Below are 26,391 nucleotides of genomic sequence, written 5' to 3'. Positions count from 1 at the left end.
GCCTACATGGGTTTCCTTTCACGTTCCAAAGACATGCTGGTAGGTTTCCTGTACGTTGCTGGACTTTTTGCGGTTATACCAGCATGATGCCTGCAGCCCCAGGTATCATCCTGGTGCTATTTTTTTTAAAGGCCGCGGCCGTCTCTCTTGCAAAAGCAATCCTAGCGGTTAACTAGCTGCTGGATTGGCTTTACAAGCAGCGGGAAGGGACATGTCCCTACCTTCCACAGCTTGCTTGGACTTCCTCCGTCCCACCGGGTGACCTGACACGCCAGCTAATTGGGAAGCTGAACAAAGCAGGGACCGGTTTCGTTTGGCTCTCTGCTATGGTAAGCCAGAAGCGATGACCTGCCATCACTTCTGGTTTACCCAGATGTCAACCGGGCCATTTTTTTTTTTTTTTTTTTTTTTTTATAAATCAAAAGCACCAATCTTGGTGTTTTGAATACTTTTAAGGGCAGAGGAAAGATTTGGGGATCTTTATAGACCTCAGACCTCTCAATATGGAGTACCTGTCACCTGACCATTGCTGTCCAGAAGGATGTTTACATTCCTTGTGACAGCAATAAAAGTGAGAAAAAAAAATGTAAAGAAACAGTTTAATAATTAAAAAATAAACTATTAAAATATTTATTTTTTTAAAGAGCCCCCATGCTCGTTGGTCCCGCATGCACGCAAACAGCAATTGTCCCACACGTGAGTTATCATAGTGCATGTCACATCAGGGGCAGTAATTCTAGCACTAGATCTTCTCTGTAGTTATAAAGTGGTTGCCTGTAAAGGCTATTTAAAGCGCCACCTATGGATTATAAAATTTACGTTTGTAGCTGTTGCACAGGCGTGACATGTTTGGTATCTATTTACTTGGTGTAACATCGTTTTATATTTTACTAAATAATTGGGTCATGTATTATTTTTTTGCATTTACAATTAAAAAAAGTTGTGTGTCCCCCCCCCCCCCCCCCCCAAAATTTTGCATTTGAAAAAACCACTGCTCAAGTACTGTGTGACATAAAAAAATTGCAACACCCACCAATTTATTCTCCAGGGCCTCTGCTTTAAAAAAAAAAAATGTTTGGGGGTTCTAACTAATGCCTCGTACACACGTACCGATCGTCGGCCGACCGATCGGCTGTCTTTTGTCCAGGGATGTCGTGTCCGCTGAAAAGTGCAAAAGACTGCACACGAATTTTGTCCGCCGACTGCAGAAGTGATGTCATGTGATGGTTAACTTTCCCTGTGTTTTTTCTTCTCTGAGCATGCCCAGTCTTGCAAATCTGCTGTCTGTCGGCCGAATTCTGTACTGACTGGCGAACAATCGGCCGTTCTGGTGTTGGCCAAGAAAAATTTTAATGCTTGCAGGACAGATTCTTTTCGGCCGAAAGTGCGCTGTCGGAAGCATCATACTAACAAGCCTACATTCGGCCGATCGGTCGTCGGCCGAATATTTACGGCCGACAATCGGTACGTGTGTACGGGACTTTATACTCTAGCAATAAATACTGAATTTTAACCAAATGTAAGCAGAAGTGTCAGAAAAAGGCCTGGAGCTGAAGTGGTTAATTGGTTCCTGTATCAATTGGTCGTAGTATGAATATTAGTTAGGGACATTAGATTGTAAGCTCCTTGAGGGCAGGGACTGATGTGAATGTACAATATATATGTAAAATGCTGCATAAATTGACGCAGCAATGTAAGTACCTGTAATAATTAATAATAAAATTAAATTTGTGCTTCTTTTTCAGTAAGATGAAGTTATGTTTATGATGGATCATGACATTCCTACAATAAGACCTAGGAGAATACAGAACCAAAATGTAATTCACCGTCTGGAGCGTCGGAAAATCAGTTCTGGGAAGCCGGGGTCCCATTGGCACCAAGTTCGTATTTTTCACCAGAACGTCTTTCCCAATTTTACAGTCGTCAATGTGGAAAAACCACCTTGTTTCCTTCGCAAATTCTCCCCCGATGGCAGATATTTCATTGCATTTTCTTCAGACCAGACCTCCTTAGAGATCTACGAGTACCAAGGCTGCCAGGCTGCAGAAGATCTTCTGAACGGGTATGAAGGAGAAATTTTGGCAAATTCTAATGACCAGAGGTCGGTGAACATTAGGGGACGCTTGTTTGAGCGGTTCTTTGTACTTCTCCATATCACTAATGTGGCTTCCAACGGGGAGCACTTGAATCGCGAATGCAGTTTATTTACAGATGACTGTCGCTATGTCATTGTGGGATCGGCATCCTATCTTCCCGAAGAGCCATATCCGCCTTTTTATGAAATCTATCGTAACAGCGAGTCCGTCACTCCCAATCCTAGATCCCCACTGGAGGACTATTCTCTTCATATAATAGACCTTCACACCGGCAAACTTTGCGACTCAAGGACCTTTAAATGTGATAAAATCATTCTGTCACACAATCAGGGCCTCTATTTGTACAAAAACATATTGGCAATCCTGTCTGTGCAACAGCAAACAATTCATGTTTTTCAGGTGACCTCAGAGGGGACTTTCATTGATGTACGCACAATAGGTCGCTTCTGCTATGAGGATGACCTTTTAATATTATCAGCGGTTTACCCCGAAGTGCAACGCGAAACTCAAACCGGAATGGCAAACTTGTACAAAGAGCCGTTTATTAACTCATTGAAGCACAGACTGTTGGTGTATTTGTGGAGGAGAGCAGAACAAGATGGCAGCGCTATGGCTAAGAGACGTTTCTTCCAGTACTTTGATCAGTTGCGACAGCTCCGTATGTGGAAGATGCAGCTACTGGATGAAAGTCATTTGTTTATCAAATATACTAGTGAAGATGTGGTCACGCTGAGAGTCAACGACCCATCACAGGTACAGGTATAAAGAAATTCTTTCATTATTTCAATTGGGTGGCATGGAAGCATAGCAAAGTAATGTCTTACAGGTTGTCTGTGAGCATGGTGGAGAATATACAGTATAGCACTAGTAAATGATAGATTTGGTCTCCTGTATGTTGAAATGATAACCGCAGTGGCATCCAGTTCTATAATTATTAAGGAGAATTTCACAAACTACGGCAGAATATTGGGGGGGGTGGAGGCATCAAAAGAGACAGCTGGGGGTTTGATAAATCCAGAGGTCAGATGAGTTATTTTGCAACAGCCACAAATTAGATTCAGAGGCTTGGGCAGATTTGAATCTGACTAGTGGCTGTAGTTATCAGCTTGCTGACTGACTATAGTACATTTACTGCTACAGAGCGGCCGTGCTGTGCAGAATCGTGTGTGTGTGTATATAGATAGATAGATATGTGTGTGTGTAATATATATATTATATTATGATTTGTCACAGCAGAAGCTGACCAGCAGGTGCCGGGCACTGGATGTCCGCCGGCAACCGCCGATCGTCGGGAGAAAAAACAGAATGGAGCTCTGCAGAGCTCCATCCTGACAGGGGGGAAAGTGATGAATTTTCTTTCCCTGTGGAGAATAAACTCCATCATATCCCTCAGTAAAAGCACTTCACATAGTGTGTACCCACTTCAATACCGGGCACTTTCACCCCCTTCCTGCCCAGGCCAATTTTCCCCTTTTAGCGCTGTTGCATTTTGAATGACAATTGCGCGGTCATGCAACACTGTACCTACACCAAATTTATGTCATTTTCCCCCCACAAATTGAGCTTTCTTTTGGTGGTATTTGATCACCTCTGGGTTTTTTCCTTTTTGCTAACCAAATAAAAAAAGATCGAAAAGTTTGAAAAAAATTTTTTTTTTTTGTTTTTGTTATACAATTTTGTAAATAAATACGTTTTTTCCTGCACTGATAGGCGGCACTGCTGGGCACTGATAGGCGGCACTGCTGGGCACTGATAGGTGGCACTGCTGGGCACTAATGGGCACTGATAGGCGGCATTGATAGGTGGCACTGGTGGGCACTGAAGGGCGGCACTGATAGGCGGCACTGGTGGGCAATAATGGGCACTGGTGGGCGACACTGAAAGATGGCAATGATGGGCACTGGTGGGCAGCACTGATGGGGAGGGCAATGGGGGGCTCCCTGAGCCCTGATTGCCTTCCATGGTGGCCATAGTGGGCATCCCTGGGGTCATGGGTGGGCATCCCTGGTGGTTCTAGTGGCAGCCCCCCCCCAGGGTCTGCACTGGTAATCAATGATCTGATTACCAGTGCCAACCCCCCCCCCCCCCCCCTGTCAAGGGAGCCGCCGATCGGTGCTCCTTTACTCGTGCCTGTTAGGCACGAACTAAGGAAAGCCGATCAACGGCTCTTCCTGTTTACTATGTGACTAGGCTCTTTACCGAGATCGGAGGTGCAGGGAGTCAGACTGAAACCTTGCATCACTGATCGCCGCTCTGCGCGCCCCCTCATATGACGTCCGGTCGGGATAATACAACCACAATCCCGCCGTCAAATGACTATAGGGCGGGCGGGATGTGGGTACACACACATTTATCCCATTGATTGCTCCTGATGTTAACCCCTTCCCAGACAGTGTCATTAGTACAGTGACAGTGCATATTTTTTGTGCTAATCACTGGAATAGTGTAACTGGTTACCACAAAGTGTAAAAAGTGTCAGATTGTCTGCTGCAATATCGCCACCCCATTATAGGTCGCTAATTGTTGCCATTACTAGTAATAAAATAAAACAAGTATCTCTCCCACAGTTTGTAGATGCTAAACCTTTTGCGTAAACCAACCAATATATGTGTTTTGGGATTTTTTGTTAACAAAAATATGTAGCAGAATAAATGATAAAACCTGGAGAGTGCAAAATCTGGTGCAGCTGTGCATAGTAGCCAATCAGCTTCCAACTTGTTCAATTAAGCTTTGAAAAAAAAAAAAAAAAAACCCTGAAAGCTGATCGGTTTCTATGCAGAGCTGCACCATATTTTGCACTCTCAGGTTTTACTATAATCAGCCCCAGTGTGTAAGAACGACATTCCATATACAAACTCACAATGAAAGAAAATTTTTTTTGTTTGTAAAAATGGCGTAGAGAAAATACTGAACAGTCAGCCATTACATAATAATTGGTTCCCCTGTACCTGGGGCAATGCATGGATAAGTTAGAGGAAAAGGGACCGGAAGGTGGAACATGCCTTCAAGGGAAAGGAAGGGACATAGATGAAGGGGTTTTTTTTTTTTTTTTTGTATCGGTCTATAGTTACCTGCTTGCTCCCGAGCCACGCTGCCTGCGTCTATAGACAGACCATGGGTTTGGCCACGCCCCCTGCTCGGTCCTCACTGGCTTTGATTGACAGCCAATGGCTCCCGCTGCATCAGCAAAACCTGTGAGGCCAAGAAGTGAGGGGAGAGAGCCTCTGGATCAAGTGAGGGCTCAGGTAAGTATAAGGGGCATTGGGGAGTTCAATATTAACCACTTGCCGACCAGCTGCCGTGGTTTTACAGGGGCGGGTCGGCTCTGTTGCGCGAAATTACATACCTGTACGTCGCTTTGCGGGACCGCTAGTGGGGGTGTGCGCATGTGCTTATTGGCCACAGGGGGTCCAGCACCCGCAATGTCCGCCGGGCAGCCGTGATCGCTCTTATGAAGCCAGAATGGCAGTCTGCCGTTGTAAACACGACAGACCACTGTTCTGTCAAAAATGAACACAGGGAAACCGGTGTTCCTCTTATTTAGGAACCCAGGTCTCCGTGTTCATTCAGCAAGACCATCCCCCACACAGTGAGAAAGCACCCCCTAGGGACACATTTAACACTTTAATCACCCCTGGTGTTAACCCCTTACCTGCCGGTGTCATTAGTACAGTAACAGTGCATATTTTTAGCATTATTATAACAGTATGTGTAGCGCTAACAAAAAGTCAATGTGAAATAGACTGACAAAAATAATTAAATTGGTGCCAAAGCATATGATCATATACTGAAAAAAAACGTGTAAACCAAGTCCATGCAATGAAGAAAATATATGAAAAAAAAGGCAATCAAACAGTGTCCAAACAAATTCCTCAAATGTGATATATAAGGTATTTGATCAAGATTCAAGGAACCACAAGTCCCAGCAGGTAAGTTCAATTTCCACAGAACCAGGGATATGCAAGAGGAAGAGACACCCGTGCATGGATTACCAAAGGAGGGAATTAGCAGCTTACCTGAGCAAGTTGGTCACCCAAACTAATGGGTAGACCACTGTAGGCTTAGCAGTAATACCAAAACGATCCACAAGATGTCACTTCACTAGTACCAAACAGCTCAAATCCGGTATCCGATTAGCATATATAAAAAAATGATGATGGGGACATAGTGTGACTCAGTAAAAACAATACATTTATTTAAAACATAAGGTAGCAAACTCACATTTCAGAAGACATCACATAGCATGTAAATATCAGGTGCAAGGATCCAGAAAGTTGCAGCATCTCCATAAGCACTGTATTCCTAGAAGCTGGCTAGTGGGGGCGTGGCCATGTCACGTCTGACTCCACCCATATACCTAGAAGCCAGCTAGTGAGGGTGTGGTCACGTCAGACTTTCTGGATCCTTCCACCTGATATTTACATGCTATGTGATGTCTTCTGAAATGTGAGTTTGCTACCTTATGTTTTAAATAAATGTATTGTTTTACGGAGTCACACTATGTCCCTATCATCGTTTTTTTATATATGCTAATCGGATACAGGATTTGAGCTGTTTGGTACTAGTGAAGAGACATCTTGTGGATCGTTTTGTTCAATAGGGTTTAGGTCTGGAGACATTCTTGGCCAGTCAATCACCTTGACCCTCAGCTTCTTTAGCAAGGCAGTGGTTGTTTTGGAGGTGTGTATGGTGTCGTTATCTTGGAATACTGCCCTGTGGTACTCAAGGCCAACTTCTGTTCAACTCCCCGTTGAAGGAAGGTTTAGATCTGAGCCACGAGAAGGAGCGAGGATGCACCCCAAAAGACTCACACTACGCAATGTACGTCTTCCACATACGATGGTAGATCTTCCTCGAAGTAGATTTCCTAGCTTTTAACAAGGTAGGAATCCCATACTCAGAAAAACCTCTATCCTTCAGCACCTGGCGTTCAACAGCCAAGCCATCAAAGCCAGCGACTGTAAAGCAGGATGGAAGATCGGTCCTTGTGACAGCATATCCTCCCTGAGAGGAAGCTTCCAAGGAACGTAGGCGACCAGCGGCGCTAGTCCGGGGCCTCTAAGATGACTGGAACCGCTTCTGCCTCCATCCTGAGTAGAGGAGTATGGGCAGAAACTTAAGAGGAGGGAAGGCGTATATATGACGATACTGACCCCACAGGGCCACCAGCGCATCTCTGGCGTCTGGCAGTGGATCCCTTGACCGAACCACAAATCTGTGCACCTTTCTGTTGAGCCAAGACGCCGGAGACACAGCTGATGAAACATTCCCCGTGGTCCAACGCCTGGCGGCTGAGGTAGTTTGCCTGCCATTTTTCCACCCCGGGAATATGTACGGCGGAGAGGGCTGGAACAAACGATTTTACCCATCTTTTAGAATGTCGGCTACCTCCTGAGCTGCCAGGGCGCTTTTGTGCCCCCTTAGTGATTGACATAAGCCACGGCTGTGGCATTGTCCAATTGAATGCGTACTGGGCATCTCTGAAGACGAACCATCCAATGATCCAGACACAGTCTCATCGCTTGGAATTCCAGGACATTGATCGGCAATCTGGACTCTTCCAGCGTCCAGATCCCCTGAGCTGAATGCTTGCTGAGGACGCCTCCCCAGCCGGATAGGCTGGCATCCGTGATAACCACTGTCCAATACAAGGGGAGGGAGGATTTTCCCAGCTGAAGCCCTGGAGAGCGAATCCACCATATCAGGGACTCCTTTTGTTCCCTACCCCCCCCCCCCCCGGGACTCAGTCGGATCTGTTTGTCCAGAGTCTCCAGAATCTTGTCCACCTTGGTGAGAATCCAGAGGAAGGAGCACTCTGGCTACAGCTGAGTCCCGAGTCAGGCCCAAATAGTCCAGCTTTGTGAAAATTCAGAATCCAGCCGAATAACCGCAGAGTTTGTCTTGTAATATCTAGGTTTTCCACCAGAGCAGAAGGTGACTCCGCTCGCAGAAGGAGATCATCCAGGTAGCCCAGTACAGCAATCCCCCGTTGGCGTAGCAAGATGAGCACCGGAGCCAATACTTTTTGTGAAGACCCGAGGAGTGGAGGCGAGACCAAAGGGTAACGCCACAAACTGATAATGCTCCTCTCCCACAGCAAAGCGGAGAAAATGCTGGTGACTAGAACATATTGAAATGTGAAGATGGGCATCCTTATTATCTATAAAGGCCAGGCAATCTTCCTGAAGCAGGGATGCCACCACCGTTCGAATGGACTCCATTCTGGACTTCTGTATCTGCACAAAGCAGTTTAGTGCCTTAAGTTCCAGGACTGTATGAACTTTGCCTTCCCTTCTGGGGACTGTGAACAGGTTTGAGTAAAAAGCCTGAAAACATTCCAAAATCGGAATGGAACAATCACCCTTTGAAGGAACAGGCCTTGTACCGTCCCAAACCAGTCTGGGGACAGGCGCAGGTTAGAAGGAAAAAACCTTCCCGGAGGGACAAGAGCAAAACTCAATCTTTTAGCCGGATCGAATGACTTCATGGACCCACTTGTCTTGTACCAGGGAAGTCCACGGGTCCGTAAATCAGCAAAGACACCACCCCCCCGCCCCCCCACCACCACTGAAACCTTCATGCGGAAGGTGCCTTGTCGGCGGGTCTGGAGAAGCCTGCTCTCAGCTTGCCAAACCAGGTTCGTTTTAGATCTGCCAAAGGAGGTCCTGAAAGGCTTCGAGCCCTTGTCAGTCGCCCCTGAGGGACAAAAAAACTTTTCTCATGAGCCGAGAAGGAAGGTCCACGTCTACGACGAGGTTCCTTGCACTTAGTAGCCTGTGGGAGAAAGGTACTCTTGAACCCCCCCAATGAGCCCTTTTAATGTTGTCATCCGGGGTAGCTCCAAATAGGCGATCTCCTTGAAAAGAAAGGTCAGTCAAGGCCTTTTTAGAAGTCTGGTCTACAGACCAGCATTTAAGCCAAATGATATGCCGAAGGACCACCGTCAAAACAGAGAGGCGAGCCATCAGAGGAGCTGCATCCAAAGAGGCATCACAGATCAACTGCAGCCCCTGGACCAGCTGGTCTGCTATCTCAGCAAAGGCAGGCTGTTCTCCCTCCAGGTCATGGCGTAGGAGCTTAGCCCACTCGGTCAGAGTTTGCCACACCAGGGCAATGGTAAATACCGGCCTTATTCCCGAACAGCTAAGGTGTACATAGTGCGAGACACAGCCTCCGCCTTCCGGTCAGCCGGGTCCTTAAAGGCTGGGGACTCTATAACAAGAATCATGATTGCCTTGTTTAATCTGTAAACCGGAGGGTCCACCACCGGTGGGACAGTCCACTTCTTAACCTGTTAACGATCGCCCGCCGCAGTTTTACTGCGGCAGGCAGCCCCTCCTGCGCAAACTGACGTAGCTATACGTTGGTCGCGCACCATGAGCTAGGGGGCGAGCGGGGACTCCGATGCACGGGGCCGGTGGCTCCGATTGCCACCGGCCACCCGCGTTCGCTCCCTGCTGAGAGAGGAAAGTCAGCTATAATAAAACACAGCTAAACCATTCTTCTCTCTGGAATGATCACAGTGTGCCTGTGATCCTTCTATATAGGATCACAGGTCTCTCAGGTCTCTGTGATCATTTCAAAAGCCCAACCCCCATACAGTTAGAAACACTCCCCTAGGCTTACGTTTAACCCCTTGATTCCCCACTGATTTAACCCCTTCCCTGCCAATGGCATTATTACAGTAACAGTGCATATTTTTAGCACTGATTACTGTAGTAATGTCACTGGTCCCGCCAAAAGTGGCAAATGTCAGTTAGGGGTCCGATCTGTCTGCCGCAATGTCACAGTCCCGCTAAAAATTGCAGATCGCCGCCGTTACTGTTAAAAAAAAAAATTACATCTTTCCCGTAGTTAGTAGACATGATGACTTTTGCGCAAACCAATAAAATACGCTTATTGCGATATTATTTATTTTTTTTTTTTCTTTCCTCTTTACCAAAAATATGGCCTAAAATAGCAGAATGTGAAAAATATTGTTTTTGTTTTTTTCAGAATAAAAATCACACAGGTGATCAAATACCACCAAAAGAAAGCTATATTTGTGGGGGAAAAAAGGACATCCATTTTATTTGGGTACAGCGTCGCACGACCAAGCAATTGTCTGTTAAAATAACGCAGTGCCGAATCGCAAAAAATGGCCTGGTCATTAAGGGGCAAATCCTTCCGGTCCAGAAGTGGTTAAGAAGGGACTCCTCATAGGGGTAACGCTTAGTAAAGCACTTAGAAACCCCACAGGGACGTTTTGGTCATCCTCACTCTTTTGTGACAATTCTGTCAAAATAAGCAGGGAAAGGAAACTAATTTGCCGCTCTGAATGACTTGCGAGTGCTAAAAGGGTACCTTTGCCTCCGTTGCAGCTTCAGCTGCGTCCTCCATCTTAAGGGTCTCACGCACAGATGCAATCAGTGCATCCACCAGTGCCTTTCTATGCGCAGACGCTGAGGAATCATCCTCCCTATCTGAGGATTCCAGGGCGTTGGTCGCAGACCCAGAAGGGTGACCCACGTCCGCAGCGGCCGAATCTGATTCAGGATCTGAGGAGACAGATGAGGCAGGGGGAGGCGCTTTTTACTAGCTCTTTGCCCGCAAGCTGCCTCCACCTGGGATACAAAGGACTCCAGGACCGCTGTCAGTCCATGGATGGTTGGTTGGGACCCGGAGGGGAACAGGTGTGGGAAATGGGCTCCAAAGACTCCATGAGTCACCAGGGGGACTCCACAGAAAGTGTAACATAGTGCTAGGGGACAACTCCAACGCACACGGTCGCCAAGCACAAGGCACAGAGCGATCCTCAACAGAGAGGGAGAGGACCCCTCCGGACTCGCCACTCGCCAACACAGGCACCTGCAACCACCAGGAGAATCTGCATTACATGTGCGGCGATCAGGAAGCTAAACCATCCAGCTGATGGGGAACGGCTCCGACCTCCGAAATCTTCGCCCACAGGGCTTCGCTGTCATGACCGCCGCTGTTTGCAGTGCAAGAAAATGGCTGTCGGACTACACAAACAAGGCCTCCGTGTATAGGAATACACAGGCTACAACAAAATGGCGGCGCCACGTGGTATACAGGGACCCAGAAATGGGAGTCAGGCCTCCAGGACAGATCCAGGCAGGACGGGGGGCTCTGGACCAGGTACACACACACACACACACACACACTGCCCAGTGATGACAAGAGAAAGGAGCATTCTTTCCACTGACTGTTACACTAAAGTGTCATGAGTTGTAGATTTTTAATTTTTAGCAGGGGTTCCCCCGAGACCAGAAATTTTATTTCAAGGGTTCCTCTTTGTTGAAAAGGTTGAGAGAGGCTGCATTGGACTTTCTACTTTCCAAAAGTAATGGGGGATGTTTGTGCTGTCCTGGCATTTTCGGTCCTAAAGAAATTAGATAGGCCTCCAGTACATCAGGATCGATCAATTTTTCAGATTATATATACAGTATACCATAGTTTTGTAGAGCTGCACAATTCTGGAAAAAAATGAGAATCACGATTTTTTTGGTTTAGAATAAAGATGGCATCGGTATCTATCTTGTGGCGGCATTGTAAAGTAAAGGTGGCCTGGATCGGAAGGGGATCTTTCGTGCAGGATGGTGCAAGGGTACCTTCGTCTTCCCCTCTGGTCCAGGCTACCTTTACCTTACCATCCTGCCACAAGATAGATACCAATTCCAGCATCTCGGGGACACCCTTGATCCCAGTTGTGTGATTTATCTACTCAAATGCGAGCTGCCAATTTTTACTGTGTGTCTTAATAAATCCATTATCACTGCACTGAGATTTGTGGACATGCTGGATGGAGATCGTTGGGGGGAGCGGTGTGTGAACCAGAATCACAATTTTTTTTTTTTTTTTTACGATTAATCGTGCAGCTCTAATAGTTTGTAGACCTGATGGCTTTCCCACACACGAAATAATATACACAGATTTTTGGGTTATTTTTCACCAAAGAAAAGTAGCAGTAATAAATATTTTTTTAAACTTTACGTAGAAAGATTATTTGCAAAATTTTATATAACAAAAAATTATTTAGGAAAAAAAAACGTGGTGATTAAGACCGCATTCACACTGAAGCAGCACGACTTTGGGGGCGACTTCACAAGTCGCGTGCACCGCGACTTCGGCGCGACTTGCACGGACTTCATATAATGTCTATGCAAGTCGCTCCGAGGTCGCCCCGAAGTAGTACAGGACCCTTTTTCTAAGTCGGAGCGACTTGTGTCGCTCCTATTAGAACGGGTCCTGTAGCACTGCATGGACCGGGACGGACCGCGACTTGTCAGGCTGACAAGTCGCGGTAGTGTGAATGGAGACTAAATACCACCAAAAGAAAGCAATACGTGTGAAAAAAAGATGAAAATATTATATGTTGCATGAAAGCGCAATTGCCATTCAAAGTGCAACAGCGCTGAAAGCTGAAAATTGCCCTGGGCAGAAGGGGGTGAAAGTTCACTGTATTGAAGTAGTTATTACCTTTTTTTTTTTTTTATTCGCTCCAAGGCAGTAAACCACGCTTCCTGATGCATTTCCTTGGTGAGAGCAAAGGTTTCAATATTCGCTTGATATTCAAAATATGAAATAGATTAAAGCGGGAAGGGAAAAGGGATGAACCCACTGCTCCAAAACAGTCCACAGAGCTGTGATCCCAATGATTAAAGCGGAATTCCGGGCACAAAAACTATATTTTTTTTTTGTGCCCCTCCGCTAGGTAGACCTCACCTGAAAAGGAATTGGATAGTTATTTTTTTTTTTTTTTTTGTTTACTTACCTTTGTAATTGAAGATCGAAGATACTCACCTCAGAGTACTTCCTCCCTCGGACCCACGGCTCACCCCGTCACTTCCTGTCTCGCTATGATTCCTGGGAGCTGAACGTCATCGCTCCCAGGAATCAATGCGACGGCACTGGCCCCGCTCGTCATTTCCGGGCGACGCAGCATTCCCCTGCTAAACAGCTTCTGGGCATGCCCAGAAGCTGTGGAGGAATGCGGCGCCGCACCGGAAGTGACGAGAGGGGCCGGTGCAGGCGCATTCTGGGGCAAGAAGACGCGGAAGAAGGCACAGAAGAGGACCACGCCGGCTTCAGCTGCCCACAAGAGAGATAGAAACGCTCTGGAAGAAATTTTATAAGTAAGTATTTCTTCTAAAAGGTAAGTGCGAACCGGGACAGATCAGAGGCTAGCCATTGTGGAATGTACTAGCCCTGACTGTCCCGGGGGTATGTTTAGTAAAAAATGACATCTGTGCCCGGAACTCCGCTTTAAGCACTATCGTGTGAAACGCGTTTGCTGAATGGTGTGTTGTCCTATGGTCCATGTCGGATGATTTTATGTGCAATAAACTCCATGATTTTCCTGCATTTGGAAGTGCCGCATCCTCTCTTTTTGCATATTTATTCAAAATATGAAAACATGGATGAAATACAGGAATGTAGTCACATGTTCCTGATACAATTTCTTTTGCACACTTAACTTTGTTAGTAACAAGGTTGTTTATGCCGTCTAGCTGGGCTTGTAGGGAAAGTTATCAATTATTGGACTTTTTACGACTGCTTTGGTGGTACCACTTTTGAAGCTATTAATTTGCTTTACTCCCGCTCTGCCTTTTTTTGTGCCTCAATCATACCATGTGAAGTATACATTATAAGCTCTTAGCAACTTTTAACATTTTCTAAAAGGGCGTGAATGCTAAGGGTTTGTAGATTTGGTAAGTGGAAATCTGTAAAGCTGGAAGTGTGTAATCAGAATGTGTCAGAATAAAAATGGAGAAATGGAAAAGAAATCATGTACGTCAGCGTTATGGCTGCAAATTAGAGAAAAAACTGGGATATTACTGACTAGTCTTTAACGGTACGTGGCACGCATTAGTGTGTTTCATTGGGTTCTGAGGGGGATATTAGACAGGAATTGCCTTTTTCATTTGAGCAATTCCGACCTCTCTTGGGCTCCCTCTCCCACTGCCGAGACTGAAGAAAGTAACTTTCACTTCTAGAGATGCACCGAAACTTTGAAACCTAGCGGCTGAATATGATGTCATCGGCATTTTGCGGATAAAAGAAAAAGGTGCAAATAATGGTGCCAAAAACGCATGCGATTTTACCACGATTTTACCATGCTTTTGGTTTGTTTTCATAGGTCATGTGACTCAAAAGTGTAACAAGGCTGCGTTATTGATGCATTCTTGCTGCGTTTTCAACGTATTTCAACAGGGTAGGTCAATCTTTAATGCGGGGCTTTTTTTTTTTTTTTTTCTGACTAAAGCAGCAAGCAGGATTTTTAACATCACAAAGGAAGCGCCACGGACCAGTGTGAAGACATACATAGAATTTAGCCAAGCCTCCTCCATGCTTCACAGTAGATATGGTGTTCTTTTCTTTTCTTTTGTCGTCTTTGTCTTGAAAATGGAGCTGATGTGACTTTTCAAAAAGCTCTGATTTTGTTTCATCTCCCCAAATGGCATTCTTCCAGAAGCATTGAGGATTATCTGTAAGCACTTTGGCAAATTCCAGCCTGGCTTTTTTGAGGTTTTACTTTCAACAATGGAGTCCTCCTCCTGGGTCTTCTTTCTTTAGATCTTACATGTCCGTTGAGAGGTCCTGCTTGGCCCAGAAACATTGCACCTTACCATTGTCGTGATCTTCTCAATTGCTTTGACGTTTAAAGGATAAGTTCACCTTTCATAACATGTTACACCCATATTCAGGGTGCAACCTGTAACCTGTTACAGATTCAGCAGCCCCCACAACCCCCCTGATCCTCTGTTGTGACAGTGAGCAAGGGATCTTCTTTCCCCACTCGCTGTCACAATTTAAAAAAGATGCAGCCATACCGGGTTCCGCCCAAACAGCCGCATTATTCGTTCACAGAGTTCTGTGAATGTGAAAAGTAAATTGCATGTACGGACCGCCTTTGCAGCTGTCGGCTTGTAGTTCTCAATGAACTATCAGGGCCCATTGAGCACTCTAGGTAGTTCATTCATGCTTCCTGTCAATGTGTAACTGCTAGCCTCTACGGGGTAGAAGCAGACAGCTACACAGTCTGCAAGAGCCCTGCATTGCACCCGTGATCTGCTAATCGTGGGTGCAATGCTTTACAGGCTCCTAGTAAAAAAAAATATAATAAATGCCCATTTTTTTTTTTTTTTTACCTGCAAAACGATGTGCATTTATTATATCATTTTTTTTGCAAAGGTGAACTTATCCTTTAATCTTGATGACCCGTGGTGTGCTGGTGATTATACTGTATATTTGATGGATGGTGCGATCACACACCGATGTACCTTGATCTTGGAATTTAGCCTGCATTCCTTTGGAAGTTTTTCTTTTCTGCTCTTTGTCTAACATTTGCACTCTCCTGTTCAATCTGGGGTAATTTTCCTTTTGTGGCTTCATCAAGGGCAGTTTGATCTTAAACTACTTAATATTTGCAGCTGTAGTCACAGGGACATCAAGCTGCTTGAAGACTGTTCTTATAGCCTTTACGTTAGATTTTCTGGTCTATCATTATTTTTCTGATCACCTCAGACCAGTCTCTCCTTTTGCTTTCTCTAATCCATGTTCAGTGTGGTACACTCAGTGATACCAAACAGCAGAGTGACTACTTTTTTGGGGCCACATTCACATTTGCAAAAAAAAGGCTGACACCGATTTACATGTAAGAACCCCAGCGGGGGTTCCTGGGGCGATTCCCTGCAGGAGGCAGCCCCTTTGAAAGCAATGGGAGGCTGCTGACTCCCACAGCTAATGGTGGCTACCCGCATGTAATCACTCATGGAGAAGTTACCTGCAAGTAATTGCCCCTGCACACAAGACTCACAGGTGATCGCTCCATGAGCAATTACATGCGATTGGCTGCGGGAGGCGGAAGCCTCCAATTGCTTTCAATAGGGGTGCCTCCTGCACCGGAATAGTCCGGAAATCCTGCTGGGGTTTTCCCATTTAATCGGTGTCAGCCCCATTCATGGATTCAAATGTGGCTTAAAATAGGCTGATTGACTGATCACCAGAGATGTATAGTAACTAAGTAGAACTACTTCACTACTGTACTTAAGTACCGAAAGGCGGTATCTGTACTTTCCTGGAGTAGAATTTTTTTCTCCTTCCACTTTTACTTCACTACATTTTTTCGATGATTTCAATACTTCTACTCCGATATTTTTTTTTTTTGTGCTGCATAGTTACTCGTTACTATTATAAAAATTACCACTGCCAGAACAGTAGATGGCAGGTTTCATGAAGCTCCAAACATGTGTATTATCAGCGCATACGAAAATAAATACTATTGTATGCATAAATAAAAGCTGCATTTGAAATGATAAAAAACAATATGATGTTCAAACTTTTGACTTCTTTCTTTTAATAACTACATAACACAGTACTTGTACTTTTACTTTCAGTACTTGAGTAGCAAAATTAAAAAAAAAAAAACTACTTGCAATACTTAAGTACAAAAAATGTTGAATACTTTAGTACTTCTACTCAAGTCACTTTTTGATCGAGCACTTCCACTTCTACTCAAGTCACTTTTTGATCGAGCACTTCCACTTCTACTCAAGTCACTTTTTGATCGAGCACTTGTACTTTTACTCAAGTATGGGTTTTGAGTACTTTATACAACTCTGCTGATCACAAGATTGAACTTGGTGGATAGGGATAATAGAAAACCGATTGAAATATCACAATGACTAGAAGTCAATAATAGAGAAAGATCAGCTGCAGGGAGACCACAGGCAATGCTAGTAACTAGTCCTTTTCCATCCCCTGTTTTTTTTTTTTTTTTTTGGAAAAGTGAAACTTTATTTTAGATAATGAAAATAGGCAGACAGGCGGGATTTTTCTTTTCTGCATTTCTGTCCGCCCCTGTACAGTGAGCTGTGCACGCAATGCTCACTGCACAAGTTCGACAATGCCAGAGCTGAGAGAACTTTTGCACATTCGCGAGAGTAACGTCATGTCAGCCTAGCCAGTGACAGCGGTGCTGTCTGTATAACAACTATTTTAATAAAATCCCAAAAATGACAGAAGAAGCCCGTAATTCGGGTATAACGCGCAAAGGAGCAGAGACATGCTAGTTGTGCATAGCGGTGTCCTGGAGCCAAACTGGTCCATGTGGTATGAAGGAGACTGCTGATTAGATGTACCCATGTGTGTGTATATGATGATTATACCATAGCACTGAAAGTGCTTTTTTAACCTTTTGCTGACCGCATAATATAGTTCTAAAGGGGCAGAGTGGCTCTCCTGTGCTGAATCACATACCGAGTACGTGATACGCCACTTCTGGGTAAGAGGCGCTTGCGACACCTGTGCTGCTGTTAGTCACAGCACAAGCCGATTTAGTGGGTGCTGGCCAGTGGATGACTGCTGGCACTCACTGGTCGTCGAGGAGGAAGATAGGACAGAGCTCTGTCCTGTCAGCTGGGAGCAGGGAATAAAAACCAGCACCTCACATTAAACACAACATGCACTGTTAGGCACACATTTAACCCTTTAATTGCCCTAGATGTAGGGCTGCAGCTAACGATTATTTTCATAATCGATTAGTTGGCTGATTTTTTTGGCTTCGATTAATCGGATAATAACCTTGAAGAAAAAAAAAAAAAAGTGTGGTTTATAATTTAGTTAATATGTAAAGTTCAAAAAAGGCAATTTTATTCTTAAATATCTTTATGCAGCGGTAAATATAAATAACCAACTGATATGGTTAGAATACGTTCACATCTAGGCGTTGCTACTTTCTCTATCGTTCATTAACGGACGCAGTCTCTGATCTTCATATCAGTAGGGTTATGCTGCCCCCTACAGGAGTAGAACACTGAGCAGAAAAACATTCTGGCCACTCCTATGGGCAGTCCCAGGGGGTATACCCTCTCTCCCTGTAATCTGCCAAAAAAAGAAGCTCCTGTACTTTACTTTTTTGAGCGAAAGGTGTTTTGCCTAAGGCGACAGAACGCTCAGATGGGAATTGTTTTGTTGGGTGTTTTTAGACCTGAGGCTTGGAGCAGAAAATCTCCCTAAAACGCCTAGATGTGAACAGAGCCTTGGGGAGAAAAATCTGTAATCTACTCAGAGAAAGACAGAAGAGATATACCGTATATGCTATTAGAGGTTGAATCTGGTAAATTTTTTCAGACTCAGCGATCAAAATTGTTATGTAACCAGTTGCCAACCACCTGCCGTAGTTTAACTAATGTTTGACGTAACTGTACGTCAATCGCACGCGGGGCTAGGGGGCACGCACCCGCTGTCCCTGCAATGTGCTGATTTGGTTCAGAACTTATCAGTCATCAGATACAGGTATACTCCCTCTCTCTGCTGTAGGTGCTCAATTTTTTCTCTGCCTAGTCAGGAGTAAGGACCTAGTTTCTCGCTGGGATCTCTGGTCCTGGCAATTTTTTCTTTTTAGATAGAAATTTTCTCCTGTTTTTTTTTTTTTCCTGTGAAATCCACAATCAACTGCCGGACTGGACGACGGGTTGAATAATCTAGATCCAGGGGTCACCCCAGTCTGGCCAGTGGGCCCCTCCATGGGACGATCGCACCCCTGGGTTCCCCTTCTTCCCATTAGGCACCCCCCTCATTGGTCTGGTGGTCCCTGTGGGCCATATTGCTCCCCCATCCCCCCTCCTTTACTGAGGATGGTTCTGTGGGGTGGCCTAGTCCAAAGCCTGGGGTGGAGGTAGGGTGCTGTGTTAACAATTGGGGGCAGGGGGATGCACCGCCAGTGACTGGGCGATCGGCTGTGGGTTGTACCACTTCCTGCATATCCTATTTCTCTTACGTCCTCCGACAGTCGCCGCCTCTCCATATTCGTCACAATGGGGTAATTGACCTTTTCTCCGTAGGAGTAGCTAGGCATCAGAATATGTCAATATTAAAGCTTTTAGCACATCCCACCCCCAGGGGGTGGTCCCCTCAGTCAATACCCTCCTGCTTCCTGTTCCATACCTCAGTTTCATTGTCTAGCTTTCAGGAGTTAGCTGGCTGTTTCTGTGCTGGGGCATTTTGTCTCAGCCTTTATCTTCTTTTCAATTTTATTTGAGTTTTTTTTCTCTCTCTTAGCTGTTACTTTTGTCAGCATTAGTTAGTTCTGATGAAGAGGATCGTGCGGGCTGGGTCTCGGGCTGGCCCCCCTGGTCGCAGGTTGTGGGCCAGTGGCTTCCCAGCCTGCCATCGAGCGTTCAGTCAGGTATTTTTTCCTGGCATTGGTGAACGACCCATCCCTGTTCGCTGCAGGGATGCTGTGGTGAGGTGGCTACCTCACTGGACGCCATGCGGTTTCGTACCGCAGTGCTGCTGCGACTCTCCCTGTCCCATGTGCAGTGGCTTGATCGCTTGTGCAGGTTCCCCACGCCACTCAGAAGGTAAGTGTACTCTGTGTGGGGACCTGTCTGTTTGGTGGGTGTCAGTATGGGACTGTGTAACCCTGCATGTCTATTCACACTATAGGGCTCCCTGTCTGGATGCTGCTGTGGGCTGCAAGGAGGGGGGCTGTGATACACTGTTTTGTGTTACTAACTGTGTGATTTCTCTGTGTGACATGCTATATGTTGTAGGGCATGCTGTGGTACATGTTTTGTGCAACATGCGGCGGCCGCTGCTGCGGCCCGCCATTTTATTGATAACTGCAGGCATATGAGGGCTTCTTCTATATGCTGGGAGCGGCGTTTTTGGCGCCAAGCGTCGCCATTTTGGTGGCGATCGCTCCGGCCTCATGTAGCGCTGCATTTACCCCCTCCCCCGGCGGCCATTTTTTTGTAGCCTTCCATAGGCTTTATAGGAGCGGCTTCTGTTGCATCACTTCCTTTTTCCCTGGGCACACCGATCGATACAGCAGCAGCAGTGATCTCTCCAGGTTTTTATCCTCTTTAGTCCTGTGTTCCTTGCCTGAGTTTGTAGTTTTCCCTGTGGGGGTCGACTTGTGCTGGTGTGTGTGAGCGGTGGGCTGCGCTCGCCGCGCTTTTAAAGGGACAGTTACCCTTTTTTCTCCTGCACACTTCTGGGGGCATGGATTCTCAGGAAAGCAAATTTCCTCCCGCCTTACTGGGAGGCCAAGGGGCTGCTGCTGTTTCCCCTGAGGGGGGCGATTTGGCCACAGTTGTGGCTAACCTGGCTGCTCAGGTGCAGATGCTTGTGGCTGCTCAATCCACTAAACGGCCCAGAGTTTCAATTTCCTCTGATTCAGAGGGCGAAGGTGATGGGGCTGCTATGGCTGGGGTCCCCTTATCGGGGTCCCGTTCGTCCCTGGACTTTGCAGGGTCGGAGGGGGATGCAGAGGTTGAGGGGGTTGATGATTCTCCCCCTGGCTCGTCTGAAGAGCTTGCAATCATGGATGAATTGGTTGCTTCTATCAAACAAACGTTGCATTTACAGGATGAACCGTGTCCGCCTGCCGTTCTGGCTTCTTATGGGACACAGCGGAGACGCAAAACATCGCAGGTTTTTCCTTGCACTGAGGATTTTTAGCGCGCTGTTAGTGAACAATGGCGCAATCTAAAAAAGCCTTTTGCTGTGCCAAGTAGGTTCAAGCTGCATTATCCCTTCACGCCCGCCACTGATGAACGCTGGTGTGTTCCACCTCCGGTGGATCACGCGGTGGCGGTTTTGAATAAATCCACTGCGATTCCGGCAGAGGATACACCGGTGTTACGGGAACCTACGGACAGGAGACTGGATTCTCTTGCCCGTCATACTTACTCGGTTACCGGTTCCATGCTAGAAGCTATTTTTGCTTCCCTTATGGCAGCTCAGGCTGTCGCGGATTGGACGCAAGTACTCAGGCACGTCCTGGTGGCTGATTCTGCCCCGCCGACGACATTGGCAATGGTGGATCAGATCCATCAGGGTGTCATGTATTTGTGTGATGCGGAATTAGATGTAATTCCTTTAGCTGCACGTGTGCACAGCGTGGCGGTGTTGACACGCCGTTTGATTTGGCTAAAATGTTGCTCTGTGGACCAATCGTCTCGCAAGACTTTGGCTAATTTGCCCTATACGGCATCTCGCCTTTTTGGCGACTCACTGGATACGCTGATTAAGGGGATCTCTGGGGGTAAGAGCACGCTCTTACCCCAATCTCACAAGGCTAAGGGCGCTCAAGGTAAGAAGCATGCTTCGTTTAGGCCCTCTCAGGGGTCCTTTCGTGCCTTTCGGTCGAACTATAAGGGCAAGCCCTTCAAGGGTCAAGGCTCCCAAAAGAAACCGTGGGCAGGTAAGCAGAAGTCCGGCCAGTCCGGGTCCGCTGCCCATAACAACGCGGCCTGAAGGGACGCCCTCACCCAGTTCTGGGGTGGGGGGACGTTTGCTCGGTTTTCTTCAACCCTGGCTGGCCCGCGTTCGGGACAGGTGGGTTCAGGAGATCGTTCGGTCCGGGTACAAGATCGAGTTCCTATCTCGGCCGGCGAACAGGTTTTTTCCCTCAAACCTTCAACTGTCTCCGGAGCGTTTGCGGGATCTGTACCTGGCGGTGCTGGACCTGCGAGCTCAGGGAGTGGTGGTTCCGGTGCCTCATCGGGACAGATTTCGGGGGTTTTATTCAAATCTGTTCACTGTGCCCAGAAAGGAGGGCAAGGTACGTCCAATTCTGGACTTGAAAGCTCTGAACCGCTTTGTGCGGGTTCGCAAGTTCCGCATGGAATCCCTGCGCTCAGTGGTGGCTGCTCTAGTTCCGGGAGAATTCATGGCCTCCATCGACTTGAAGGATGCGTACCTACACATCCCCATTTTCGAGGGTCACCAAAGGTACCTTCGATTCGCCATTGCGGAGGATCATTATCAGTTCGTGGCGTTACCCTTCGGTCTCGCTTCGGCTCCGCGGGTCTTTACCAAGGTGCTTGCACCGGTTCTGGCCTTACTGAGAGCCCAGGGTATCTCAATCCTGGGGTATCTGGACGACATTCTGGTTCGGTCTGCGACCAGTCAGGGTCTGGTGAAGGATCTGTCCGTCACGATGCAGACTCTGCAGGTGTTTGGTTGGACGATAAACTTCCCAAAATCGACGCTAAGCCCGTCGGTCCGTCTTCCCTATCTGGGTATGATTCTGGATTCGGTTCAGGCGAAAGTCTTCCTACCGGAAGACAAGCTCATAACGCTTCAGGACGAAGTCAGGTCCCTTCGGGACGTTCCGTGCTCATCCCTCCGGACGGGCATGAGGTGTTTAGGTTTGATGGTCTCGGCTTTCGAGGCGATTCCCTTCGCCCAGTTTCACACGAGGGGTCTCCAGGCGGAGATCCTGTCCAGGTGGGACGGGCGACCACAATCTCTGGATCTTCAGATCTCGTTGAGTCTTCACACGAGAAGGAATCTTCTGTGGTGGCTGCAGTCCCCGGCGGTGTCGGGGGGGCAAGTCTTTTCGTCCGCTTTCATGGACAGTGATCACCACGGATGCCAGTCTGTCGGGCTGGGGTGGTGTTCTGGGCGTTCTGTCCGCCCAGGGTACTTGGTCGGAGGAGGAATCCTCCCTTCCGATCAACATTCTGGAATTGCGGGCGATAAATCTCTGCCTTCAACGCTGCACGGACAAGCTTCAGGGCTGTCCGGTTCGGGTGCAGACGGACAATGCCACAGCGGTGGCCTACATCAACCACCAAGGGGGCACCAGGAGTGCCCGAGCGGCTCGGCAAGTAGCCGACATTCTGTCTTGGGCCAAGACGCACGTCCCGGCGATAACGGCAGTTCACATTCCGGGGGTGGAGAACTGGCAGGCGGATTATCTGAGCCGCCAGACTCTGGACCAGGGGAAATGGTCGCTCCACCCGGAGGTCTTCCAGATGTTGTGCGTGAAGTGGGGTCTTCCGGATGTGGACCTGTTCGCGTCTCGTCTGAACAACAAGGTGGGAAGGTTCGTGGCAAGGACGCGCGATCCTCGGGCAGACGCGTCAGACGCGTTAGTGGCTCCGTGGCATCAGTATCGGCTGATGTATGCATTCCCACCAATTCAGTTGCTATCTCGGTTCCTTCGCAGGTTGTCATCGGAGCCGAAAACGGTGATTCTGGTGGCGCCAGACTGGCCCCGCCGGTCTTGGTACGCGGACCTCGTGAATCTGGCGGTCGACGCTCCATGGCGTCTGCCTCTTCGGGAAGATCTTTTGCCTCAAGGACCGATATTCCATCCTGCTTTACAGTTGCTGGCTTTGACGGCCTGGCTGTTGAAACCGAGGTCCTGAAGGATAGGGGTCTCTCTCCGGAGGTCATTCATACCTTGATCAATGCTAGAAAGGCCTCTTCGGGGAAGATATACTACCGTACTTGGAAGGCCTATTTTGCCTGGTGTGAGTCCAGGGGGTATTCCCCTCGCTCATACTCGGTTTCGAGAGTGTTGGCTTTCCTTCAAACGGGCGTGGAACAGCGTTTGGCGTTGGCCACGATTAAGGGTCAGATTTCTGCTCTGGCCATTCTTTTTCAACGCCCTGTGGCGTCTAATTCTCTGGTTGGCACCTTTTGTTCAAGGGGTGCGGCACCTGGTCCCTCCTCGGAGGGAGCCTTTGCCTCCATGGGACTTGAACCTCGTTCTGTCCGTGTTACAACATGCTCCTTTTGAAAAGATCAGGGAGATCTCGTTGCCTCTGTTGTCCAAAAAGGTTGCCTTTTTGGTGGCGATCACTTCGGCTTGCAGAGTTTTCGGAACTGGCAGCCTTGTCCTGCAGGTCTCCGTATTTGGTACTCCACTTGGATAAGGTGGTCTTGCGACCTAATCCTTCTTTTATTCCGAAAAGGATTTCAGAGTTTCACCTCAATGAGGACATTGTCCTGCCTTCGCTTTGCGCGGAGCCTAAGCATCCAAAGGAGGTGGCTTACATTCCTTGGATGTTGTTAGGGCGATCAGGGTTTACCTGAATTCGACAAAATCCTTTCGCAAGACGGATTCTCTTTGTCCTTCCTGAGGGACCTCGGAAGGGCATGGCGGCGTCGGCTTCTACCATCGCCAAATGGATCAGACAGACCATTGAGCAGGCATATGCTTTGAAGGGGAAAGTTCCTCCTATGCCTGTAAAGGCGCACTCTACAAGATCTCTGAGTACGTCTTGTCATCATCGGGCCTCTGTGGCCCAGGTGTGTAAGGCGGCGACTTGGTCGTCCGTTCACACCTTCTCAAAGTTTTACAAAGTGGATGTTCAGGCATCGTCAGATGCTTCCTTTGGCCGCAAGGTTCTTAGTGCGGCAGGACCTTAAGGTCCCTTGTTTTTGGGCCCTTGGCTGTTTGGGATGTTTTTATTCCTGGGTTGTTGCTCCTGTTGAGCAAAGTTTTTTTTCATGCTACCCAGCTGGTTTCCTTCCTTTGGTAAGGTTCCTTTCTTTGATATGGGTCCGGCGTTGCCTTAGGCGCGGCTGCGTTTCCCACCCCTCATGCTTACACTGCTTTGGGACGTCCCCATTGTGACGAATATGGAGAGGCGGCGACTGTCGGAGGACGTAAGAGAAAACGGAATTTTTGTAAAATCTTACCTGTAAAATTCCTTTCTCGGAGTCCTCCGACAGTCGCCGCCCCCGCCCCTCTTTTGGGGTTTGTTTATGTACTCTACTGCTATTCTACTGAAACTGAGGTATGGAACAGGAAGCAGGAGGGTATTGACTGAGGGGACCACCCCCTGGGGGTGGGATATGCTAAAAGCTTTAATATTGACATATTCTGTTGCCTAGCTACTCCTACGGAGCAAAGGTCAATTACCCCATTGTGACGAATATGGAGAGGCGGCGACTGTCGGAGGACTCAGAGAAAGGAATTTTACAGGTAAGATTTTACAAAATTCAGTTTTTCTGAGGCCTAGGAATCCCTCCTGGTGCCACGCAGGGCCGCCATTTTCTTGTAGCCTGTGTGCCTAATGCACGGCGGCCATGTTTGTGCATGGATCTTTTTATTTCCTGATCGCCGTTCATACAGATTATCTTGGTAGCTGTGGTGCATGGTTTCTGCAGGTGTGGTGAGTCCTCTCCCGCTCTACTGAGGATCGATTTATGCTCTGTGGCTGGCAACCAGGTGGGCTGCAAAAGCGGTGGAGGTTGTCCCTAAGCAGTGTTTTTAAATTTTTTTTTTTGTGGATTCCCCCTGGTGATTCATGGAGTCTTGAAGCACATCTCCCCACCTGATCCCCTCTGAGGCTGCGGGGCCCTCCAAGTCCCCACCATCCATCGATGCACTGACGGCGGTCCTGGAGTCCGTTGTGTCCCAGGTGGAGGTGGCTTTTGAGCGAGGGGCTGGCAAAAAGCACCTTCCCCTGCCTCATCTTTCTTATCAGATCCTGAATCTAATTTGGCCGCTGCGGACGTGGGTCACCCTTCTGGGTCTGCGACCATGCGCCCTGAATCCTCAGATAGTGAGAATTCCTCCACTTCTGCAACTGCGGAGCTGTGAAAATGTGGAATAGACTCCCTTCAGAGGTGGTTCTGGCTAGCTCACTAGATTGCTTTAAAAATGGCCTTGATTCTTTCCTGGGTGTACATAATACAAATGTGTACTAATATTTATAGGTAAAGTTGATCCAGGGAATATCTGATTGCCTCTCGAGGGATCAGGAAGGAATTTTTTTCTCCTGCGGTAGCAAATTGGATCATGCTTTGCTGGGGTTTTTTCGCCTCCCTCTGGATCAACTGCAGGTATAGGATTGTGTATATGGGATTGTATGGTTGGGTATTCTTTAGTGTGATTTTTTTTTTTTTTTTATTGGTTGAGCCAGATGGACTTGTGTCTTTTTTCAACCTGACTAACTAAGTAGCTATGCAACCGTGCATGTAAAGGCGCTGGTGGATGCTCTGATTTGTATCTGTGCGTGAGACCTTAAAGATGGAGGATGCAGCTGAAGCTGCGACTGAGGCGCAGGTTCCCTTTTGGCAATAACAAGCCATCCAGAGTGGAAAAGGTGTTCCCTTTCCCCTCCTATTTTGACAGAATTGTCACTAAATAGTGGGGACAACCAAAGTGTCCCCTTGTGGTCCCTAAGCAATTTTGCTAAGCAATACCCCTATGAGGAAACCCTTCTTAAGACGTGCACCCTCCGGTTTCCAGATTGAACTAGGCAACCATGAATCCAGTTGAAAAGTCCCCGGCCTTAAAGGATCCAGCTGACAGGAAGGCAGAGGCTGTGGCCCGCTATATGTACACCCTGGCTGGTTCGGCACTGAGGCCGATAATTACCATTGCCCTGGTGTCCCGGACTCTGACCGAATGGGCTAGGCTTTTGCGCCGTGACCTGAAGAGAGAGTAGCTTCCCTCTGCCTTTGCTGAGCTGGCAGACCAGCTGGTCCTGGGGCTGCAGTTTATCTGAGATGTCTCTTTGAATGTGGCTACCCTAGTGGA

General features: G+C 47.5%; 1 protein-coding gene across 2 annotated transcripts in view; it reads left to right on the top strand.

The window, feature by feature from the left end:
• Nucleotides 1-26,391, top strand: part of DET1 (DET1 partner of COP1 E3 ubiquitin ligase) — a 114,372-nt gene that overhangs the window by 4,417 nt on the left and 83,564 nt on the right. The window contains exon 2 of one of the 2 annotated variants that reach the window (XM_082256340.1): nt 1,746-2,849. In XM_082256340.1, coding sequence (XP_082112466.1) covers nt 1,758-2,849 — 1,092 coding nt within the window. In that variant the 5' untranslated portion in view covers nt 1,746-1,757. Of the gene's footprint in view, nt 1-1,745; nt 2,856-26,391 lie in introns of both variants that reach the window. The other variant, XM_082256339.1, reaches the window with a different exon arrangement.

The sequence above is a fragment of the Pelophylax lessonae genome (genome assembly GCF_965119305.1).
Source record: "Pelophylax lessonae genome assembly, chromosome: 4".
Classification (NCBI taxonomy): domain Eukaryota; kingdom Metazoa; phylum Chordata; class Amphibia; order Anura; family Ranidae; genus Pelophylax; species Pelophylax lessonae.
The sequence above is the reverse complement of the archived record's forward strand: the minus strand, read 5'-3'. Positions and strand labels throughout refer to the sequence as shown.